Genomic DNA, 24540 nt, shown 5'->3' with positions numbered 1-24540 from the left:
CCCTTAGTATAATGATACATGTGCTATAGTCTTACTTTTATCCTTCTTTACCATATCATCAGTCAAGCGCGGTTTGGCTTCCATCTCTTGATGTCACATGTTATGCAATATCATTGCACCAACGTATCGGAATACACATGTCAGCTCAGGTGTTAGTTTGGTGAAGTCAATGATAAGCCAGTGAGGCGAGCTGTTCTCCATTGTAGACAAGACGTAGCTAGCCTGCCACCAGCAGGGAATTGGAGACTGGCATCTAGCGATTTGTATGTGCTGTTAAATACCAGGGTTTAGCTAACCAGAAAAGTTTTGCTGAATGTTTTTAGACACTAAAACCAACACTCACCATTTATGATGGAGGCAGTATTAGTGGACATAAATTTACAAAAAAGTTCACACAAACAAGTATAAGAAAAAAATAGGAATTTTAAACTGGAGAAGGGACAATGTAGTACCGGAATAAAAAGTACTAAAACAAGCTGATGTGTACTGTAAAACAGTAAGAAGCAAATATCCCTACTGTGCATTTTGATTATAGAATCTCTGTAGCACAGTAGGGATATTCACTTCTTATTGTTTTACAGTACTTGGACATTACATACTACTCCAATCCAGCTTGTTTTAGTACTTTTTATCGCGGTACTACACTGTCCCTTCTCTAGTTTAAAATTCCTAATTTTTTCTTATACTTGTTAATATACATATATATATATATATATATATATATAATATACATTTCAGCATACATGTGTACAACAAACCTGTGTCTGCTAGTGTAGCCACATTACCAGCTGTTGGACCATCTAGTGTCGAAACAGCATTTACATGATCAATTACATTTTGTTGATCTTGCACTATTAACAATGAAAAAAAACCAGTGACCATATTAAACAGATAAATATAAACAAGTAAATAATGAAGAAGAGAGTATCTAACTCAGTGTTAGACTGTGGTACAGCTCATTTAGAGGGTTACTAAATCACTTAGTCACCTGACATGCTCACTTAGTCACCTACACATGTTCACTTAGTAACCCGCCCTCAAGCAATTTTGTACATGATAAATAATTATAACACGAAAGGCACACTGCAGTACTTGATAATACTGTAATACTCTTCTTCTCCGTGTTCCACAAATAATTCTGGACAAATGGTAGACTAAATGGCATATGTACTGTAGCTCTAGCCATTACTTTGGTTACTGGTCGAATAATTATTTTTGTGGGCGCTGTAAGGACTTCAGGAAGAAACTGTTCCGTTGTTCTGCATTGTTCTTTCACCCCACACTCATGCTCTAGCTATAAAGGTATGTTCTTTAAACCATAGTTAGACACCGCGACCAACGGGAACTAAGCGATTTAGTAACCCCTCTGGCCCTTAGTAGCGCCCTCGCTGCGCTTGGGATGCTACAGCCTCAGGCCATCGTGGTTACTAAATCGCTTAGTTCCCTTGGTCTTGGTGTCTAACTATTATTTAGTCCATCCTGTATTAGTCCATCCTGTAAAGCCTATATTCATTTAAAAGAAGCCTAGTTGAGTTTTGATAGAAGCCTGTGTCACCCTTTGACACCTGCTTCTTTGAAATGAATATAGCTAAAATGTGGTGATACAGGAACAATTAGCACTGCAATTATGGGCTCATTTTTGATTTACTAAATACTGAGTTAGATACTCTCTTCTCCATTATTTACTCCAGAAATAAATAATACCTGATTGTATTTCAGAAGCAGTAAAAGTACCAGGAAAGGCATTATCATGTCCATCATTGTCAGAGACAGTAACATAGCTATGGTGACTTTGGCTAACAGAGTTATCTGCAATACACAGTATCAAACAATTATCAAAAACAATCAACTATACATAGTTTGAGCTAGACATGTACTAACCGGCAAACTTAATGTTACCAATATTTGTGACTGACCAGGGATGAAGCACACTTTTCCCCTTAGATGGTAAAAAGATTTATGGCACTGAATTTAACATATCAAAGCACACTGTATCTTTGAACTGGCTGGAAATCAATACTTCAGTATATTTTCCAGGCAATATGTTAGTTGCATAGCAGTGCCTTTGAACTTGTATGCACAACAAGTATAATTAGACTAATTGGTGCTATAAAATGGCTGCATAATGCAAGTGAAGGTATCATGCATGACTAGTTTATGCATTTATTAAATTTCGTTCAGTTTTCCTTGTCACATTCTATTAACTTACTGGTTTCTGATGAATGATGATTGGCTAGGATTGCTGGTGTGTGGTCTTTCATTTCAGCTAATGGTACAACATGATGACCACCATAAATCTTGCTACGTTGGTGAAGTTCCCTGCAAGACTGGCACAGGAATGTGGTACAATCACCACAATATGACACCACAGGAACATCATCATTACATTTTCCACATTTATATTTCTTTTCTGTAGTCGCTTTCTTTTTCAAACTCAGCTCATCAAGAAGTCTACTGATTACAAAACTAGTTGGAAGTTCTTTTACTCCACCTGCAGGCACACTTGCTTCTGCCCGACACTCAGGACAGGAAATCTTGGACACTTTTTGCACCCTCTCCAGACATCCTTCACAGTATGTGTGTTGACAAGGAAGACATTTGGGGTTCTGAAACAGTTCATAGCATATTGGACATGTCAAGTTATCTTCAACTATCTTCAAGTCAGACATAGTGCTACGTATAGACAACACAAAGGTAACACTAGTTGTAGCAATTATAAAATATAATAATACTATACAGACCCAGATAACCCGGACAAAATGTGATCCAGCCCCCTGACTGCTATTAGTGCTCAGCAACATGCATAGTATATCAAACCACATCACTGCTAAGAGAGTTTTTATTTTCTGATATCCTTAAATTTCTATGATGCACTTTACTAGTATCTCTCTTCCTTGTATCACTAGTTATTGCATGACCCAGACAAAATGTATGGGGAAATTCACTACGCCGGTTTGGTGTAGGCCATTTTGACATGACAAATTTCTACTTGCAGAGAGTACATGTATCACACTCAGAAAATTACCTGTCGGACAGGAGGTAGGGTGTAGTATGCAATAATTAATCTCATTTTTAAGTTTTTCAATAGAAATGTATTGTTCCAGTTGGCATATTTTGTAGCACCCAAGTTATTACAAACACACCAAGTAAGTTTCGTCAAATCCAGAAGGTGACCCTAAATTCCTTGTTGATTTGACCCATAGCAATATATAGCAAATGCCCATAAACTCCTTTCATATAGATGATACAAAGTACTTTGGCATCCTAATATCTTTTCACCTGTAAATTCTCCATGTGACTGGATTAGACAAAACCCGGCTTCGATGCACAAAGCTTCGTTAAGAGATATGACGATTTAAGTAATCATTGTGTGATAAGTTCCCATTGCCTACAGCTGTGCAAATAAAATTTGCACCAATTATTCATCTATTTACTAGCTATCACTGTGTGGGTGTATAAGTTTCTGATATCCAAAATGTGCCCTGTTTTGGGTAGCTTTTTTCGAGCAAGTACTAATATTACTGGTGGTAGTAATAGGGGAAGTGGGTGGGCATAATAATAGGGGAGTATAAAATGGAGCAAGAAGACAAATGGAATCCAGAGACCAAGTTTGGGCCCTTCATGACCCTCAAATCACTCCAAATTGATTGAGAACACTATTGGCAAGCTCTCTGTGAAGTCCCAGCTCACTACACACATTACAACAAAGCCATGGCCATTGAATGGCGTCAATCTTCCACTCGTGGCTTTGACAGGGTCAGAAGAAAGCTGCTGCAGAAACCAGACTTGCCAGTCCTCAAGGAAGTACAGTGTGGAATATGATAGTGTATTAGACCAGCAATCCACTTCTGGTAAAAACGTAAGTTTGATTTTGTGTGTGTGGAAGCTGGGTTATGTGTCACATATGTAATAGTTATACCACGGGCAAGAGTGCATATATACAGGCAAAGCACGAGTGTCCGTGGTATAACTAACCCTCCAAAAACACCTTAGCTGTAAAAAAGGCGCGTCAAAGAAACTACAAGTATCTGTAACCTCATGTAAAAACAGGTAAGCTGTAGAAAAACACTCCATGAAATTAACTGGCAACCAAAACAGCTGATATCTGAAGCGGCCAAGAATAAAAGTTAAGTTGATACAACTAACTACAATTATTAACTTGCAACATTGAATCTTAATCATTCAACTGTGTTCTATACATTCACCCTTGCTACATCCTAAATTAATTCTTTATAACTCTAATTGGCTGGTAATTTGGCCGCCTTTTTCAATAGTCAGAGTAAAGAAAAAAAGGTGGCCAAATTACCAGCCAATCAGAGTTACAAAGAATTAATTTAGGATGTAGCAGTGGTGAATGTATAGAACACAGTTGAATGATTAAGATTCAATGTTGCAAGTTAATAATTGTAGTTAGTTGTATCAACTTAACTTTTATTCTTGGCCGCTTCAGATATCAGCTGTTTTGGTTGCCAGTTACTTTTATTTGCCTGTTTTATAGCCAAGGTATTCTTTGGTAATCATAGTCAGTTGTAGTAACATTGATTCTTGGCCACTCTAGATATCAACTGTTTTGGTTGCCAGTTACTTTTATTTGCCTGTTTTATAGCCAAGGTATTCTTTGGTAATCATAGTCAGTTGTAGTAACATTGATTCTTGGCCACTCTAGATATCAGCTGTTTCAGTTACCATTTAATTTCATGGAGTGTTTTTCTACAGCTTATCTGTTTTTACAGGAGGTTACAGATACTTGTAATTTCTTGGATGCGCCTTTTTTTACAGCAAAGGTGTTTTTGGAGGGGATATCACTAATTTTTGTCAGTTATATAATTTACAGACTCAATGTTCAAGCCATGGGGGGTGTATGATGAATTCTGCGTTGTAGAGGTGTTGCAACCAAACACAAATCTGCTGATAAGTGGTGAGCATATAACATACAATCCTATAGTAGAAGTTAATTTTTATCAGGACAAGGGCCAGCGAAAATTACTGCAATTTACTGGTCAGGCCAGTAATGGCTACAGTCAGGGTTACCAGAGATGTGTGTAAAACACTTACAGTGTATTTACAAAGCATGCTTTTCTAGGTTATCTTGGGGAATGCCACCATCTTGAAATAGCAACTCTGAGATTGCATCTGGGATCTGGGAGTGTTTTCAGACAGAGATGTAAATATTCAGCTATATTGTTCAATGACTGTTCTATTAGAGTATTTTATTGCCTGACTGTTCTATTGGAGTATATCAATCATTCTGTACTTATCAATGAATAAAACCTGCTATGGCCACTGTGTTCTGAAGACAACTTATCAACTTGGTTTGCCACTCGTAGAGCAAGATGCTTTGCTGAGGGTTATGAAAGAGATCACAAACATCATACTATTATTCTTATTTCACTATATACATACAAATACACCCTTACATCACAAAACACACACAAAATGTACAAACACTACACATGCATGTTCACACACATACACCACATATTGGTTGTACTTGATGTAAACAAGTTAATATCACATCTCTTGAAATGCTCTTGTAGGTGAGCTGGTAGTGCCTTCACTTGGTGTTAAAAAGTTCTTGTAGAAAAGAAAATTGTGTTGTACATTCTGTTTAGTGCCCATTAATTACACGTCACTCCATAGCTAAGCCATGAGGATATCCAAGCAAGTGTCTTTGGTGTTGCGACCGATGTTCCAAGTTAGTTTTACATTAATCTTGTATTGTCATGCAAACTTGAATATTGTGCAAGCTGTGTGGAACAACCTCAACTCATATACACACTCAGCGGCAAACCGCGAACCACATTCAAGCAATCCGTAACAAAAGTTGAAAGCCACAACACAAGCTCATACACAGTCACCGGCAAACCACGAACCACATTCCAGCAATCTGTTACAAACTTTGTTGCACCATGGTATGTGCATAATGATTAATGAAAGCCACAACACAAGCTCCATGGTGCATTAATGGAAATAAATAAGTTCCACCTGACTGACAATTATCATGTGACCTATTTAGGGGAAATCTCTTGGAAAGTTCCTGTACAGTAACACCTCAAGTGAAAAGTGAACACACGTGATACGCAATTTATATTGTTATTGATGGCAGTCTATGTCTTGAGAAGGAAGCAAGTTCCACCCGACTGACAATGATCACGTGACCTATTTAGGGGAAATCTCTTGGAAGGTCCCTGTAGCACCTCAAGTGAATACACGTGATACACGGTTTATATTAATTATTGATGGCAGTCCATGTCTTGAGAGGGAAATATATGAATGATAAACATTTGTCATACTGTAACTGGATTCCAATGGAGTGGTGAAGTGTGCTTTTTTATTATTATTATTAGTACTTTACAGTGACCAGCACTGAAGGTCTGACAACAACATGTGCTGCAGCCTTAGGATTACCTAACCTAATTGCTTTAACTGATTTGAAATGTACACTGCTTGAAGTCCAATGGATATTAAAGAGTCGAGAATACTGATGTACTCATGGAAGTTCAGTAACAGTGGAGGTTCAGTAATGAAATGAGGAGTGGAGGTTCAGTAACGAAAGGAGTGAAGAAAGATGAGGCTAGTATGTAAAGTGCCACATCACCTCACACTGATTAACCGTGTGTATGCAATTGGTTTTTAGACTGTCAGACATCTGCACTGACTAGTGCAAATTCACCGAGTCCAAGCTAAAAACTTCTGATGATACCAACTTGAGTAGCAGCAAATACCAGTATTATCCGGCTTGGAATTATCTCATGGATAGATTGTCGACAAGGTGTACTCATACAGACCAAATAACTATCAGTATTGTCACTCTATAGTGCCAATTTAGAAGTCCTGGAACTGTAGGTGGAAATGTTTGTACAATTAATACTCATTCACATTGCATACTGGTGTAAATAACTAAATTTATGTACAGTGAAACCTGTCTAATCAGGACGCTGTGTAGTAAGGTCACTGCCGGGCCAACTTGTGAATCCTCAAATGTGTTATTTGTGTAAAAAGTGATGTAGATTTTAGGTGTGTTGTATTTAATGCCCGCCTGTTGGTTTTTACAGATAATCTGATCATAGTATGCAGTAGCAGTTGGATGTGGTCATGTTACATACATAACTTGGGACCAGGTAGGAATCATGAATTTCAGGTAAAACAGAGGAATTGTATTATCTTGTGTGTTCCTTTTATAGCTCTCAATTGTCAACTGTACATGGATCAACTGTAGTGACATCAAGGGTGTAGTGAATTTCCAGGTCGGTCTATGTACGTACTAAGGAACATAGTTGTTTATTATTTCCGGATCAGGGGTACTGTTATGATGGCACCCCCCTGTCATTTACATGTCGTGCTTATAAAGATATTTTCCAGTATCCAGATTTTAGGCATATTGTATTTAATGCCCATTTGTTGATTTTTGTAGGCAGATTGTGTCGTCAGATATCCAAGCAAGTGTCTTTGGTGTTGTGACCGGTGTTCCAGGTTAGTTACATGTGTGGTTAATTTAATTCAGTGCCTGCTTGTTCTTTTACAGGTCTCTCTTAACCTTGTGTCGGTATATGCAGACATCCAAGAAATCGTCACTGGTGTTAAACTATTTTTAGTAATGTCTTGATGTTGATTAAAGTTGTGTTACATGTTGTAATAGCATTGTTGTATGTCAGTTTACCATAAGGCAAGAAAATTTCATGGATTTTGCGGCCATCTTATCCGTGAAATTTGAATATTGTGCAAGTTGTGTGGAACAACCCCAGCTCATATACACAGTCACCAGCAAACCACGAACCACATTCCAGCAATCCGTTACAAAACTTGAAAGCCACAACAGAAACTCACACACAGTCACTGGCAAACCACATTCCATTACAAAATTTTGTTGCGCCATGGTATGTGCATAATGATTAATGAAAGCCACAACTCCACGGTGCACATTATATAGAGGTGGTGGGTGGTAACCCCTGTAGGCTTGTTGTCTTTTGTAAGGGGCAGATCCAGGGGGGCCAGTGCCCCCCCTTCAGAATTTTTTATAGTGTTGCTCATTGAACATAGCTAGACACTTTAGACATAATTCAAACATTTTAATGCAGTTTATGACTATGTGTAATATACTAAATGTGTCTGTAGCAAATTATTACCCATATTGACATAGCACAAGGAGAACTAAGTGGGATAGAGCATGCACCCTCTACGTTTAGAAATCGAGATACTCTAATAGAACAGTCATTTACTCTAATAAATCAGTCAAGTTATAAAACATTGTTTATTATTTTGAACAACTAAAAACCTGTTTTAAATTGAGTTAATGACTCTATCCACACCCTAGTGACTATATTTAGAAATTCTCTGGAGATGCAGCTGCACACCAAATGCCAGGAATATCTACATCCTTAAAGTTTTTGTGATGCTTGTGCAGGGGACCTTATGCTAATTCAACTTAATTTCAGCCAAAAATAGCATCAAAATCATTCTCAAAAGGTCAATTTTTCAAAATTTCTTAATAGACTTTATAGCTACTAACAGCTCAGTAGCTTCTAGCATTGAATTTTCATAAGCATTTACAAATTTTAGTCAAAATTGCCACCAAATTCAATCTCAGAATGTTAATTGTTCAAAATTTTCTTAGGGAGCGGCCTAGGCCTTTACACTAATTCTGGTTTTTAACTCAGTAGCTTCCAGTGTTTGAACTATCAACAAATTTCAGTTAAAATTGCCACTAAATTCAATCTCAGAACGTTAAATTTTCAATCTTTCCTTAGGGAGCGGCCTAGGCCTTTACACTAATTCTGGTTTTTAACTCAGTAGCTTCCAGTGTTTGAACTATCAACAAATTTCAGTCAAATTGTCACCAAATTCAATCTCAGAACGTTAAATTTTCAAAATTTCCTTGGGGGGGGGGCATGCTTCCAGACCCCCCTAGAAAGCTTATGCTTCACACACTGTGGAGTGACTTCTACCTGTGTGCCCCCCCCTTAGCAAAATCCTGGATCCGCCCCTGACCTTTGTGGTCAATCTATTAAACATTAAATAGAGAAATTGAAGAATATGCTTAAAACACCTTCCCTAGTGACTTTGTTCTTCACACCTTGTTTATAAGGTATCTGGCGATTATAAAAGCTCTTCACACCAGACATCTGGAGATTATAAACGCTCGCAAGGGACATGGCACTAATTGGAATCTAAAAGATTTCTGCTTAAAATGCCATCCCTAGGCAACTTATGGTTATGTATGCTTTCACAACTTGTTTATCATACATTGGGGCTTGTGTCCACATCGTGTCTTTAAAAGTTATTGTAGGGATTAGAGGTTTGATCAAAGAAAATACACGTATGGGCAAACCAGAGTTAGATAGTGTCAGTGCTAGATTGGCTGCACAAACACGGGTATGTTGACTGGTATGACGTGACGGTAGGTGTAACATAAGGTGGAGAAATAAAGTGAAATATGTGTAAATACGCCTTTTTTAGCGAGGTCGCAAGACTATGATGATGACGACTCCTAAAGATTTTTTTAATCATGTAACGCCATACAAATCTATTGAGATATGTTGAGTAATCCAGGACTAACATTGCAAAACCGACCCTACACGTAAATAACTCACAGTAGTGACGGCGCGTCTTTTATATGGGCATGCGCTTTGTAGTTTCTTAGCCGCGTGACTCACTACCGTAAGTCTTGATATGTTCTACTTTAGCATGCAGACTCACATAATTGGCAAAACCTTTAGTTGTTATACCCTTCTCTTATATAGGGAACCAAGTAAGCTGTGATTATGGGATTGAATTTTGCCAAACAAGCTGTGATTGTGGGATTGAATTTTGCTTAACAAACTGTGATTGAGGGATTCAATTTTAATACATCAAACAGTAGTTTGATTTTATTTTTGCTAATATAGTAATTTTAAGAGACTAGTGTTTAACTTAATTATGTCTTAATTACTACATTTACAAAAGTAAAAAAACAAAAACTGATGTATTACAATTGAATCCCACAATCACAGGTTGTTTGGCAAAATTCAATCCCACAATCACAGCTTGTTTGATTCCCTATATAAGAGAAGAGAGATAACAGTATAACATCAAAGAAATCTAATGAGTGTGCACTCATATTAGGTGTGCAATGTGTCGAGTTAACAAGATATACGCACTGGGTTAACGAGATATACACTGGGTTAACGAGATATACACACTGTATCTCATTAAGGCAGTGTATCTCGTTAAGGCAGTGCGTATATCTCGTTAACATTTTGAGCCAATGCAATATGTGATATATGTGCACTGGCTTTCCTTTGATCTGAGGTGTAAAAGTGGTAAATATATTAGTGTTACAAAACATTTTGAATTAATAGCTCTGTAGGTAAACATAATACTCATTCGCCATGAGTAAAACAAAACGATGATGTCAGTTTTTATACATACATTAGTTTCATTCTGGGAACATGCACATTTCAATTGAAACTGTTATACATGAGCTTCAGTCACATGCAAACTAGGGCTGAAACGAATCTTTCAAATAGCACTTCGAAGCTTCTTGCAAGACAACTTCTGAAGCTTCAAAGCTTCTTGCATTGAGTGCAGTAACAATATATGTACAATATTCAATTGCAGGTCTTCTTAAATTTGCAAGTTGCAAGTTTCAGTATTGTGTCATAGTCACAAAGAAGTTTTCATTACAACAAATGTTATCAGTAATAATAGCAATAGCACAATGTGAATATATATACACTTAGTACAAAAGAGTACCGGTAGTTTGAATAGTTAATCAAAACAGTGAAAAAACAACAGTAGGTTGAATAGCTATAGAACAAAATAATAGTTCGTCTCAGTAGAGTAATGCACAGCTCACTGTATGAAATACTGATCTGTGATGTAACCAAGAGTACATTATTATGTACTCTTGATGTAACTAGTATAATATTAATTTAAAAATGAAGTAGGGATCTATGCAATAAAAAGTAGTGAAACAAGAGATGAATGATGGTGTTACAGCATAGCTCAGTGGCTACTTTAGCACATAAGCTACAACAATTATTTTGTTCAATGTCAAAGTAGGGACTTTCCCACTGAGCTATGCTGTAATGATTATGATTATGATGTGATTTGGGTTGAGGCTTAGAAGCCTGTACACCCATTCAATTACCATCATTCATCTCTTGTTTCACTACTACTTCATTTTAAATTAACAATTTTTAAAAATACTAGTTTTTTTAGCTTTTCATTGTAGCACAGCTAGCTCAGTACAGTGTAACTTGTGACTGTCCTATTAGAATATTATACGTGACTGTTGTATTAGAGTATCTCGAGTAAGCCAAGGGGTGTGCTAGCTAAACTAAAAAGGAGTGAGGTCATCTTGATTACTGCTAAGTAAATAGATATATTGTAAGAGATATGGTCTCTGTACTCTATCGCTATTATTCCACCTAGATCTTTATTTATGGGTGCCAGGATCCCAATCGTGAAGTTGCAAATATCTAGTAAGTATACCTCTTATAGTAGTGCAGGGACTGCAGCGCTTCTGAAATCCAGCTCTGAAGTGGCAACTAAGATTATGTTATATAAGCAAGTATTAAAACAGGATGACAATAGAAAAGACCATTAGCTCTCTGCCCAAAAACGAGCTTAAAAGCCAAATTATATACTTAATACATTCATATTGTATGCTTTTGTTAAGCTGCAAGAAGCATTTTCTTTGGTGAAAATTGATGCAGTCAGGGATAATAAGCAATTCTAGTTTGTCTGCCTAGAGATGGATGACATCCCAGGAAGAGCAATTAAAATTGATAACTGCATGTAGCTAGAGATTAGCCTTGCATAGCCAAACCATGAATCTTTTTACAAAATTATAATTTGGGCAAGGGACAAGATTTTTAGACATGTGATATAGTTATAGCTATGTGTAGCTATAACTATGTAAGCACTTTTGTGTGGGCTTTCCCCACACACAAAAGAATGGCCTGACTAGTACATAACTATATAGCTAGTACATTTTGTAGGGCAATTGAACTAGTGGAAATGTACATTGACTAATTGCATTGTGGGGCGAGCTTTCATATAGAGTCAGAGTACTGTAGCTGAAGATATAATTTAAAAAAACAAAATCCCGATTTTGTAATTGAACACGAGATTCTGCCCACCCCTGGTGCATCTGATAGCATAGCAACCTTACTCTTAAGGCTTCAAAGCTCAAACTCTTAATACAACATTCCTGTCAGTGAATTGGATACCAGCATGAGCAAAACCACACTCTTAGCAAGTTTTCTCACTAAATGTTTCACTACAGCACTTTCAAATACATTAACAACTAATTTAAACCTTTGTTAATACATAACAATACCTGCTAAAGCTTCTTTTTCATGTTTAAAGTATAGGTTAGGAACCTAGACCGAGGTTCTTCATGGATTTAGAAACTGAGCTAAAACACAAAGAACTGAGGGCATGGTTTCTAAATGACTTAGATAATGGTATCATTACATAGGTGGAGTAATGGAGGGATTGGATAATAGAACACCAAACGCGTATTTGTCTAAGAGCTGTAGAAATTGAAGCTCGCACTTTATCACTGCTTCCTTGGAACTGAGAGCAGTAGTTACTATAGTGAAATATGTGGCTAAGTGTCAACAAGAAAAGTTATGGGTTGTTGAGCACCCATGGCATCACAGCAGAGTGAAGAAGAGGTCTATAGAAACTGTTACAGTTCAAAGACAAAAAAGACTGTAGGGCTGGACGGTATTGAAATTTTACTATCACGATATATCATGGAAAAATATCACGATATTATTAATTATCACAATATTTTTGATATTTTGGCAGATGCTCTACTATGAAACGGCTAGAAACTACACCTGCCTACACAAGTGATATAACCTACAGTAACATGAATGGATGTGCAAAATTACACATAATTATATATGTACCATTCATTGACCTATACATATAGACATCATACAATTAAGCATAGTGAGGATATATTCTGTACACCCAAGTGCATGACATAAATTACAGATTCCCATGCATGACTACAAGACTGCTGACTATAGCAATAGAAGCTCATACTCAGTTTTGCATCACCAATGCACGTTTTATTATGCTATAATGTGCAGAAATTCTTTCTCAAAATAATAAAGTTCCTCTAGCAGCTGCTTTCATATTTGCATGAACGCTCTATTAGAGTTACTTGACTGCTCTATTAGAGTATAGGTGACTGTTCTATTGGAGTATCTCGATCTATAAAATCTTTAATATTCTGGATCTTCCCTGGATTCTCCTCTTTCCTGGGGCTAAATAACAGCAGCAGTGTGATGTCCCACCATGTTTACAGTAGTTAGCTAATACAGATATTATTGGAGAACACTGCAGTAATCACGATATCATGATAATATAGTTTCCAAGAATTTTTGACAATACTGGTATCGTTTCATCAGAATATTGCGGTTTTAAGATATAACCGAGATACCGCCCACCCCTATGCTAGAGTGCCGGGATAATGATGGCAAACAGTTGTCACACGGCACAGTTTTGAACCACACCCACATAACACAAAAAAACATTCTACAAGGAAGCTTAGTTATGTTAGAATTTTCCCTTATATTTCTGGATTTGTCCGTTCATTGTAACAAACGTAGCTACAACACTAGATATTGCATCCCATAATCGAATTCTTGTAGGCATGATTATTAAAGGAAGCCAGTGGTTACACTCATATTGGCTCGGGTAGCTGGTTGCTCACTGCAGGCTATTAGCCTGAATATGCTAGCTTAGCAATTAATGATTAAATGTGAGATTTACAATTATTATTATTATCAATTTTATCTAAAGAAAGGGTACACAAAAGGCTTATAGCCTGTACAAGGTGGTCCCCAAAACACATACATAGTACAAAAATCAATACAGAAACATTGACTAGCTACAAGCAATACAGAAACATTGACTAGCTACAAGCAATACAGAAACATTGACTAGCTACAAGCAATACAGAAACATTGACTAGCTACAAGCAATACAGAAACATTGACTAGCTACAAGCAATACAGAAACAATGACTAGCTACAAGCAATACAGAAACATTGACTAGCTACAAGCAATACAGAAACATTGACTAGCTACAAGCAATACAGAAACATTGACTAGCTACAAGCAATACAGAAACATTGACTAGCTACAAGCAATACAGAAACATTGACTAGCTACAAGCAATACAGAAACATTGACTAGCTACAAGCAATACAGAAACATTGACTAGCTACAAGCAATACAGAAACATTGACTAGCTACAAGCAATACAGAAACATTGACTAGCTACAGGCAATACAGAAACATTGACTAGCTACAAGCAATACAGAAACATTGACTAGCTACAAGCAATACAGAAACATTGACTAGCTACAAGCAATACAGAAACATTGACTAGCTACAAGCAATACAGAAACATTGACTAGCTACAAGCAATACAGAAACATTGACTAGCTACAAGCAATACAGAAACATTGACTAGCTACAAGCAATACAGAAACATTGACTAGCTACAAGCAATACAGAAACAACAAATGAGCAAACAAAAACAACTATACAAAAAGTAATACAAAGTGAGAGACATCAGTTAAACAAGTAACATCGGAGCCGTGATCTAAATAAGTATGATGGTAAGGACAAAATTTCATATGGGATTGAGTTCCAAACAAATGGTGTGTTCACGTAGAAGGAATATCTAAATGCATTGATGGAAGAAGATCGAGTCTGCAAAGTCAGTAGATGAGATCGTGTAGAGTTAGTGTTAAGATTAAAGTGGTGACAGGAATCGATTGGAGTTTGTTTATGCATAATGGAGTACACCAATGCTAGAGGTCTTTCTGCTGGCAGGTCTATAACACACTTCAAGGACCTGCTAGCAGTCTCTTAGTTGATTTTAAAGACCTCATTATCTTCCAAAGATCAAAGCATACTATATATGCATATCATTATCTAAGTTGATGGTAATATACTGTACCTAACGGCTTCCTCCCCCCCACACACACACACACAAAAGGGGGAAAAGCGGTCAGGGCACGAGATTAGAACGTAGTCTCTCCTGCACCTCTAGTACTCAGACCGCTTTTATCTCTTTTGTACTTTCTTCCCACCAAAATACAGAAGAAAAAAGTGGTCTGGGCGAGACTAATTAGCACTAGACCATGAGAAACAAGAAACGTCTTGTTCGCAACCTGGAAAAAGGACCGGGACGATCTAGTGTTTTCTAGTAGTTTATGGTTTTCTTCAGCCTACAAAGAGAACTGATCAAGCTACTACTCTCAGTAAATATTAATACATTTTAACTCACTTAAAATGAAAGGTTTCAACGCAATGAGCAACTCAGAGCTCTCGCCACAGACAATAATACACCATACACCCCGATACACCTACTCCGTGTTATCTAATATACCTCACGTGAGCTACACCAGGCAGAATGGAAGAGATAGGGATATTCGACCATCAACCTTCAGTGAGTGCTGTATTGTATGTGGTGCGGTGAATGTGTAGTGACAAGTGAATGTATATGGTGACTACTGAGTGTTCATACTTTAGTTACGTGTTATTTCAATGTTAGGGCGCGTTACTTAGAATTTGACTCTGGTCAAGTTTTTTTTTTGACGACATGGCACGTACGTAGATTAGGATATGTAATCCACAGCGAATATTGTGCTTGTCGCCCCAGCATGTTAATGTAAGTTTCCTGGGGCACATTCCATGTATATGGAAGAACGGCTATGCCGAATATAGGAGTTTAAAATCAACCAAATTCAAATATTTACCATCTGTACACACCTATAGTATCATAGATATTATACGTAACACGGATCGGAAACACTGTTAATAAATGTATCCTATCCTCGCTGGAGTATTTCGCTCTCTTGTAAGCTACTAAGTGGTGTTTGACATTTACAGCTGGGTAAATTACCACCTACATTAACTGGAGGCTAGCCTGGTTAAACACATTGGCTCTTGGCGAACAGTAGGGTGGCAAAATTCTTGTTGTTAAATTAAATTATGGTGTTGTGGAACAGTTCTGTAATTTTCCTGAAGAAACTAAATGTTCAGCACCGCTTCTATTCTGTTGCTTGCGCCACTTATAATAGGTACGATGTAAATAGACTACTCAGGTATAGTTGTATTACTGTATAGCTCTTCCGCTTTGATAAAACAAGTCAAGTTAACAGAGTAAGACTTCAGTTAAAGCTTTATTGTAATGTACCAAGTATTTAATAGGCAATGCAAATACGGCCATTGCTAGTTGGCTAATAGCAACGCTTCTGAGATATAAGCTGATACTCACCTGCCACTACCCACCTGTCGCCAATGGTACTGCCTCCTATATCAGCAAACACCAACAGTGTTCTTGTTCAGTACACAACATAACACACCGACAATGTAAAACTAACATCTACACTACTACATAACCAAGAGAAAAGGCCTGTCAACAGGCTGTCAACATCTTTAAAAGTAGTGCACCGTAATGAGGATACACGAAATTATTTATGCGTGTTTCCAATCCATGTTACGTATAATATCTATGATAGTATGCACAAGTTGAGCTGGATCCTGAAAAACAGTCAAAAATTAAAAGTGGATTTTTTTTCTCAAGAGAGTAAACATGTCAGCCAATTAGATGATTAATGGTGACAGCAAAGGTGTCAGCAACAGACACATACGGTTCGGCTCCATTACAAATTCAAAAAAAGACTGTAATAGCCACTGCGCTTTATGGCTTCCCGTAGAGAATGTACCGTATAGAGGGAAACTTTGGCACCATTAAAATTTGGCAAAATTAGCGAATGACCATGAATTCGCCAAATATTCATCATCCAAACATTTTGCTGATGAAGAAAATAGCAAACAAAGCCTCGAACTAATCAATTTCCTACTCAACCAAGGGCTACTGGGCCAAAGAGCCAAGCCTACCTCGAATACCTCACTAGGTAGCTACGTGGCTACTGTAGAGGTCTACACGTGGTATCCTCAAACCTCACCTCGAAACAGGCGTGACAAGTAGCGAGTCCTACCATATTAAGTACAATATTCACTATTCCAGAGGGTGTAGATCTACTGTCTATTAGCGCTGGGACGAAGCTTTCGAAGGTTAAGTAAACTTTGAATTATAAAAGTATCCTTCGAAGCTTCGTAATGCACTCATAGTCTACGAAAGAATTACAAATAAACATCATATCTTTATTGCAGCTGCTTAAACCTCTTGTATGATTAATGTTCGTCTCTTCGCGATCGATCTTCGTGTGCCACACCCACTTTTAAACCACCGCAGTTCAGCTTGCTACCATAGTTGCAGCCTTAACACACCTTATAAGGTGATAGATAATACATGGAAAATGTCCTTTTAGCCATTTCTTGGTGTTTACCTATGCATGATTGCAGTATAGTGGACACACCCATTTGCAATCGATCGATCGTGTCATTCAGTACTGCTGCTATGCACTTTCCAAATGCTTAAAAACTTATTAAATAGGTTTAGAAAGATAATACTTAAGAAGGACGTGCATAAATACAAGAAAACCTGTAACTTGAAAGCTAACACCGAAGCTTCGAATATTTGAACATTTTATTAGCGAATATTCGAAGATAAATTTCAATATTCGTCCCAGCCCTACTGTCTATATAGTCTCGCGTGCCAGACGGTTTGTGTGGGGGCGGTAAATAAACCTATATCAATGCTTTTAAGAGCTCTGTACTAGGGAAACAAAGATCCTAAGCCCATGGCGTCGTTAAACTTTTGAAAAAGCGATCTGTATTCTAGATTCAGTTCATTATTACACTAAGAATTTTAATAATTGGTGTTTGTTTTGTCACAGAGTCCGCAAAGCGATCTGATTGGCTCTGCCAACATTCCGGCAGTGGTCACAGAATGTGTGCAACAGTTACAAGACGGTTTTTTGCTGCCCCCACACAACCGTTTGGCACGCGAGACTACTGTCTATATAGTATAATTATTACCTTTTAGTTGATAGCTGACTCTGCAGGTGCTGAAGAGGCGTGGCACTCCCAGTTCTCGTTTCAGACACAGCGATTAGTAATCTAACTAATTAAATAGGGCATAAGTTCTGCTAACAATTCGCCAAATTTTATTTCGCCAATAGTAATATTTTGCTTGATTCGCCAAATTTTCCTCCTCCAAAGACTTTTCCCTCCGTACAGTATAGTGAAACTTTTGATTGGTCATAAATATTATATCAGGCTTTTGAATGAAAAGATTTTGAAACATTTTTAGTGGGTCAAGCAGTACTACAAATGAGCCAAATTTCAAGATCGTGTGTGATTGCATCCATGAGTTATTAAATGTTTTTGAGGATCCAGCTCAATGCATATATACTATAGCTAATCACCTATCACAACCAGAAATGGTGCAGCTAAGCTGTACTACTGCTTTATCTTCCCTTTGAACGTACAGTGCTCCCATGGTGTTTACTTTTGTGGCATATACTGAGCTTTACATTTACAGTGTGAAGACACTTTCCTGACCCCTTGTTTTGCTAATTGTATAGTAGAGCTTATTTTCTTTTTTTGCAGTAAGTAGATCATGTGACCCATGGTTATTTTATCACAAGATGGAGTTTGATTAGTGCATACCAGGAAGCCTAACATCAGTATTTTATATATTGCTTTTACTTTAAAAGTTGTAAACGCTTATTTATTTTTCATGCAAGGAAACCATAGTTATGACTTACCTACAATGGTGAACAATATGTCCAAGAGAAATATTGATTAAATTAATAACTACCATAGCGATGTGTCTTCTAATTCGGGCATATCCACTGTCCTACCTGTCTATTTTTCTATAATTCAGATGCTGATTTATTGTACCGTAATCAGTACTTTGCATGGACGAGATCAAAGGGAACAGAGTGCTTTATTTTCTGTAGCGCATCCAAGCGTGCTAAATAACCATTGTTTATAAAACAAGATCACGTGTGTAACATTTCTAATTGCCAAAAGTAGCCAAAAAGATCCTATTTATTTGTATTACTACTACAACTGTACTACACAGACACTTACCAATCGTCTGATGGCTGAAAACTGATGCGGTTCAAATTCACAAAATGAATGCTCCAAACAACACAACAAGACAGCACTTTAAACCAGACTGCTACTTTTGTGCAATATGAAAAGTAAAGCACTCGGTCATGGTCTCAAGCCTAATATAGCACTCGGCTTTGTCTCATGCTATATTAGTCTCTCGCCCATGCTCTTGTGCTTTTATTTCCATATTGTACGTGCGACGGTGTTTTAATTAGTATATATTGTATGGCATAATGTTTTTACACAAAATATTGTATCATACTCACCATGGATACAACCAACTATAATAAATTATACATGTTATCATGTTTGGGTATCAATAGAATTTGGTGTTATTAAAATCTTACCCATCCTACATCACACAGTGTCATCTTCCTATTATTATGTTGTCACTGTTGTGTTACTGTATTGTACATGTACTGTAATCTGATTGGTCTGAATTCCCAGTCAGATGTGGTGTCCCCTCCTCACACAAGGTCAGGTACTGCAGCCAGTGATGTCGCTTGTAAGGATTCCTCACTAGATGATAATGACCTTTATATCAAGTATAAGAAACTTCAGAAACAACTAGAGTTCTTACAGGTAACTGTTGTGTTGTAGTTGTTATTACATTGTGAATCTATATATTGCTAACTAGTTTTTGATCTGCCAATTATAGGGACCCATTCCTAAGCTGGCAATTTTTCCTGGTGAATTTGTGACCATAATGTGTATTTGTGTGTCAGTATGGCACATGTGTGGTAAAATGTGTTGCAGTGTGTGTGAGGTCCTAATTTTTGTGAAATTTGCAAATCAAAGCTTAACTCGCAGAAACTTCTGCAGGCAGACTGAATTTCTTGCATTTTGAGTGAGTAGAGTTTTGTCTAAATCTTTTGTATTCTCAAGTTTTCGTAATATCCAAAGAGATGCATAGAATTGTGGAGAAATCGTTTAGATTTCACAATCACAGAAATTTAAACTGGAGGCTTTGCAAAAATTTGCACCTCACAACAATGACCCAGAGGAGGTACGACACGAATTAAGCGCTATTGAAAAGAATTCACAGTAATTGCATTCTTCAAATGGTAAAGTTGCGGAAAATCAATCCGTAGACAAGATTTGATGAACTGCAAAGCTACTTAGACACTTGTGCAGTTAATTTTCACTGGTTCTCTCTTCCCAAGTTGCTGCTTGGCTTGATTTCGTACGGTGAGTTATTCATCACGTGATGGCTCCTCCAATAGGCTGTGTATATTGAAACTGAACCACTGGGGTTGAATGGGGTTGAATGGGGTAGACTGCACCGTTGGATTAAGCATAAGAAAAGAGTTTGATCGGTACGTATTTTTCGTTGATACCACCACGAAATAGCTTCCCTGTACAAAACATATGCGCTCACGTGTGCGTGTCGTACCTCCTCTGACAATGACCTGCTGTATGATATGTTTTGGTGTGTATCAATTGGAACACTAACTGTGCTGTTGGCTCATCTGCCAGTTTAGGGGTATGAATCACCAAGAAACCCTAATCATCACCTATCGCTTAAAAATATCATTATGGTGATAAAATTGTTTATTTATATGAAAGTTAGTAATTACCATATAGTAAAAACTTTAGAAAATTTGGTGAATTAACATTACAATAAAATTTTATCTGCCAATTAGATAATGGTATGCATAGTGTGCTTTGATCTTTGGAAGATAATGAAGTCTTTAAAATCCACTGCAAGATTTCTATCCAAATGTTATAGACCTGACGCCATGGGCACTCAACGACTTGTAACTTTTCTTGTTGATACTTACCCACATATTTCACTATAGTAACTACTGCTCTCAGTTCCAAGGAAGCAGCGATAAGGTGCGAGCTTCAATTTCTACTGCTCTTAGACAAATACATGTTCAGTCTTCTACACTTATGTACTGAATGTAACATTTTAGAATGACATATCCAATCCCACAATGACTCCACCTATATACCCATGTAAAATGATATCATGGACTTTATCCACAATGACGTCATGCACAACAAAATGGCCGCATTATTTGAGGTACTAATGTACAGGCGCCTATGGAGAAATTGTTTTGATTGATCATATTTCACTCGTGAAGCAAGATATGACCAGTAGCCAACAGGTTTGGGTATAATGTAACAAAAACTATTGCACACAAGCGTTATCTCGAAAAATTTCCCAAATACAATACAAATCGTTTATTGTATTGTCTTATACCCATACCTGTTGCTTAGAGCTCGGTATCTTCTTGCCTGGCTGAAATGTGATTGATCAAAACAATTTCTCCATAGGTGCCTGTACATTAGTACCCCAAATAATGCAGCCATCTTGTGCTCGTGACGTCATTGTGGATAAGGTCCATTATCTAAGTCAGTTAGGAACCATGCCCTTAGCAATCACATGAGCAGATTATATTGAAAGGATGGGTATCGAATATCATGGGTATACAATATTTCCAAGCGTTCAGTAAATGATAGCTATGATCTACTATTGATCATAAAAAAATTTAAGGTGAAGCGGGAAGCCCCATTCACCAAAGTTTTGCAATAGTGGGTTTTCACCAAACTTTTTTATCCCAAAAGTCAATTACACAGTTATAAATTGATTATGTAACCACAAAATACTTCCACATGCACTTAAATGTTGAAAATTATTTTGATCAGCTATTTTGCACTAAAATAAAAATCATGCTATGTAATTTGACAAGTGCAACTATCACAATAAGAAATTTTTAATACTGAATCATGATTGTAAATTTTGTATTGATATGTCGCGATATCAATATAATATCGCATATCCATATCTGCCATGGTGACTCAGACAGTTCTTAGTCATCAGTTGCAAGTCCGACTGTTAATGTGCATATTTGCTGTTATATTTTACTGAGATAGCGTTTATGTGGATGTGGCTTTTTCATTAGACATGTTTAATTGTGGCTCCAACCTGTCTCAAATGGCTTGCTATGCATTTTAAAAGAATAGCAACAATTACTATTTATTGTGCGTATGGTCAAACATTCACTTCCCCTCCATTACAGGTTCAAGAGGACTACATCAAGGATGAACACAAGAACTTGAAGTGTGAGTACCTTTATGCTCAGGAGGAGGTGAAGAGGATACAGTCAGTTCCTCTTGTCATCGGACAATTCCTTGAAGCTGTTGATCAGAATTATGGGATAGTGGGCTCCACTACAGGGTCCAACTATTATGTTAGGATATTGAGCACTATTGACAGGGAACTACTGAAACCCAATGCCTCTGTTGCTCTACACAAACACTCTAATGCTCTAGTTGATGTACTGCCACCTGAGGCAGACAGCTCTATTGCAATGTTGACAGCTGAGGAGAAGCCAGATGTCACTTATTCTGATATTGGGGGCATGGACATTCAGAAACAAGAGATAAGAGAAGCTGTAGAACTACCTTTGACACATTTTGACCTCTACAAACAGATTGGTATTGATCCCCCTCGGGGCGTGTTGATGTACGGGCCCCCAGGCTGTGGAAAAACCATGTTGGCTAAGGCTGTGGCCAATCACACAACGGCAGCCTTCATTAGGGTTGTGGGGTCGGAGTTTGTTCAGAAGTACCTGGGGGAAGGCCCTAGAATGGTGAGGGACGTGTTCCGATTGGCTAAAGAGAATGCTCCAGCAATTATCTTTATCGACGAGATTGATGCCATAGCAACTAAGAGATTTGATGCTCAAACTGGAGGTGTGTAGTGGTAATTAGTAATTACATGTAATTAAGGTGTTACATGTTTGCATTCGTGATATACATATGATGGTATTTAAAATTGCACATATGATACATCCTCGGTTATCAAGACACCTACATTTTGAGAGATTGAAGTGTCCTGTTCAACTCACCACTGACAACGTCCAGTTGGTCAGTCATTTTAGGTATTTAGATAATTCCAAATTACTGAGGATCCAATATAATTTTATATGCATTTGTTGATAATGTATGGTGACGTTACATGTGATGTGTGTTGTAAAGTATATACACTCAAGCTGTATGTACTACTAGAGTAGTTTGTGTGTTGGTTGTACAGTAAGGTGTACACCATCATGTTACAACTACACGATGTGTATCTTGTGAATTACCTGGTTTTCCACTATAATTGTCATTCCTTTTTCTACATCAAACAAATTTTGGAATGTTGATGTACAGTTATTTAGGGAAGACTCTATGCATTTTCTTTCACTACCTTCTATCACCTATAGTGTTAACATCAGTGTAACAGGTTGACCACTGGATACTTTCTGACCAGTTACGTGTTTAAGTTGTTTACTGTACAATTTGCTGTTTGTAACTGGCTAAGCTATTTGTGCTGGTACACCATTTTATCTTCCAAATGAGTTATATACTGTTTGGTTACTGGTTGTCGTGTTGGTTGCTATAGCTGACCGAGAGGTCCAGAGGATCTTGTTAGAGCTGCTAAACCAGATGGATGGGTTCGACCAGAATGTGAACGTCAAGGTGAACAACCTCATTGTGTATGTAGTGTTAGTGTTCACTAATACACATACCATCAGAATCAGCAGGTCCCACACTGTCCGTTCTAAGGTGGTTCCAGTGAGTAATTCTAATCATACAGTATGGTAGTTCTATATACAAGGGATCATAAAGGTTTGACAAAAAAATATTGACCAGAAACCAGCTTCACAATACCTTCATGGCATCACGGCAGTATTGGTTAGGTAGAATCCAAAAGTGCCTTCAGTATGACATGAAATGCTTCCAATAGATTGCTATTAAATTTTATTTTATTCAGTAGAATTTTCTGCTGACTAGCTAATAACTGGCTGACTGACTGGTGCCCTCAATAATGGCTAAGGCTACGGATTTGATTTTTCACTGTTATACATTGCTTTTTTCCAACTGGTGTGGTGTTCAATGCGTGCATCATGGACTTGCCTTTGTCCTCCTTTGTGTCCCGTTTCTTCATGCTGTCGTCAACTCGCGGTGCCTAGCATGTGCTGGCCTCCCAATGTTGTAACAGGAATCGTCTTTATTTTCTGTGGTAACTGGAGTGATTGCAGAGGAGCTTCTCATGCTGCTCTTTGTAACTCTGTGTAACAAGCTGGACATAGCTGAAAATAAAACTTAAAGGCCACTTCACTTTTCAGTAAATTAATAATTATGGGATGCAGTCGAACAAAAAAAACAACAACAAAAAACAATAAGCTGGTGCTATTCTTTCTTTTGATGCGGAATGTGCGGGTTCACCAATCATAATAATGTTACAAATAACAAGCAATAAACAAACAAACAACAACAAACAAGTGTAAGGAACACAATTAGAAATTTTAGGAATTATAGAAAGTAAGGAAACAAGGGAGGTCACCTACACCTGCAGATATACTAGTGGACATTTAATCCCTAATTCAGTCTTGATCTTGGGTATAGGGATTAAATGTTCACTAGTATATCTGCAGGTATAGGTGACCTCCCTTGTTTCCTTACTTTTTTCTGTGATCCCTAATATTCATGATTTAGCAC

At 37.5% G+C, this 24540-nt stretch overlaps 2 protein-coding genes across 5 annotated transcripts in view; one reads left to right on the top strand and one right to left on the bottom strand.

The window, feature by feature from the left end:
- LOC136252088 (E3 ubiquitin-protein ligase TRIM56-like) overlaps positions 1-15414 on the bottom strand; it is a 28864-nt gene extending 13450 nt beyond the window's left edge. For 3 of the 4 annotated variants that reach the window (XR_010699349.1, XR_010699350.1, XM_066044463.1), the window contains exons 1-4: positions 15302-15414; positions 2210-2673; positions 1705-1809; positions 759-851 (exon numbers count right to left, since the gene is read on the bottom strand). Coding sequence is in view for 1 of the 4 variants with exons in the window: in XM_066044463.1 (XP_065900535.1) it covers positions 759-851; positions 1705-1809; positions 2210-2669 (658 nt within the window). In the remaining 3 variants the exon portion in view is untranslated. Of the gene's footprint in view, positions 1-35; positions 254-758; positions 852-1704; positions 1810-2209; positions 2674-15301 lie in introns of all 4 variants that reach the window. The other variant, XR_010699351.1, reaches the window with a different exon arrangement.
- Positions 15311-24540, top strand: part of LOC136242155 (26S proteasome regulatory subunit 6B-like) — an 11591-nt gene continuing 2361 nt past the window's right edge. The window contains exons 1-4 of the mRNA XM_066033575.1: positions 15311-15463; positions 19495-19629; positions 22074-22749; positions 23441-23613. Coding sequence (XP_065889647.1) covers positions 15428-15463; positions 19495-19629; positions 22074-22749; positions 23441-23613 — 1020 coding nt within the window. The 5' untranslated portion in view covers positions 15311-15427. The remainder of the gene's footprint in view (positions 15464-19494; positions 19630-22073; positions 22750-23440; positions 23614-24540) is intronic.

This window comes from Dysidea avara, chromosome 1 (genome assembly GCF_963678975.1).
Source record: "Dysidea avara chromosome 1, odDysAvar1.4, whole genome shotgun sequence".
Classification (NCBI taxonomy): Eukaryota; Metazoa; Porifera; class Demospongiae; order Dictyoceratida; family Dysideidae; genus Dysidea; species Dysidea avara.
The sequence above is the reverse complement of the archived record's forward strand: the minus strand, read 5'-3'. Positions and strand labels throughout refer to the sequence as shown.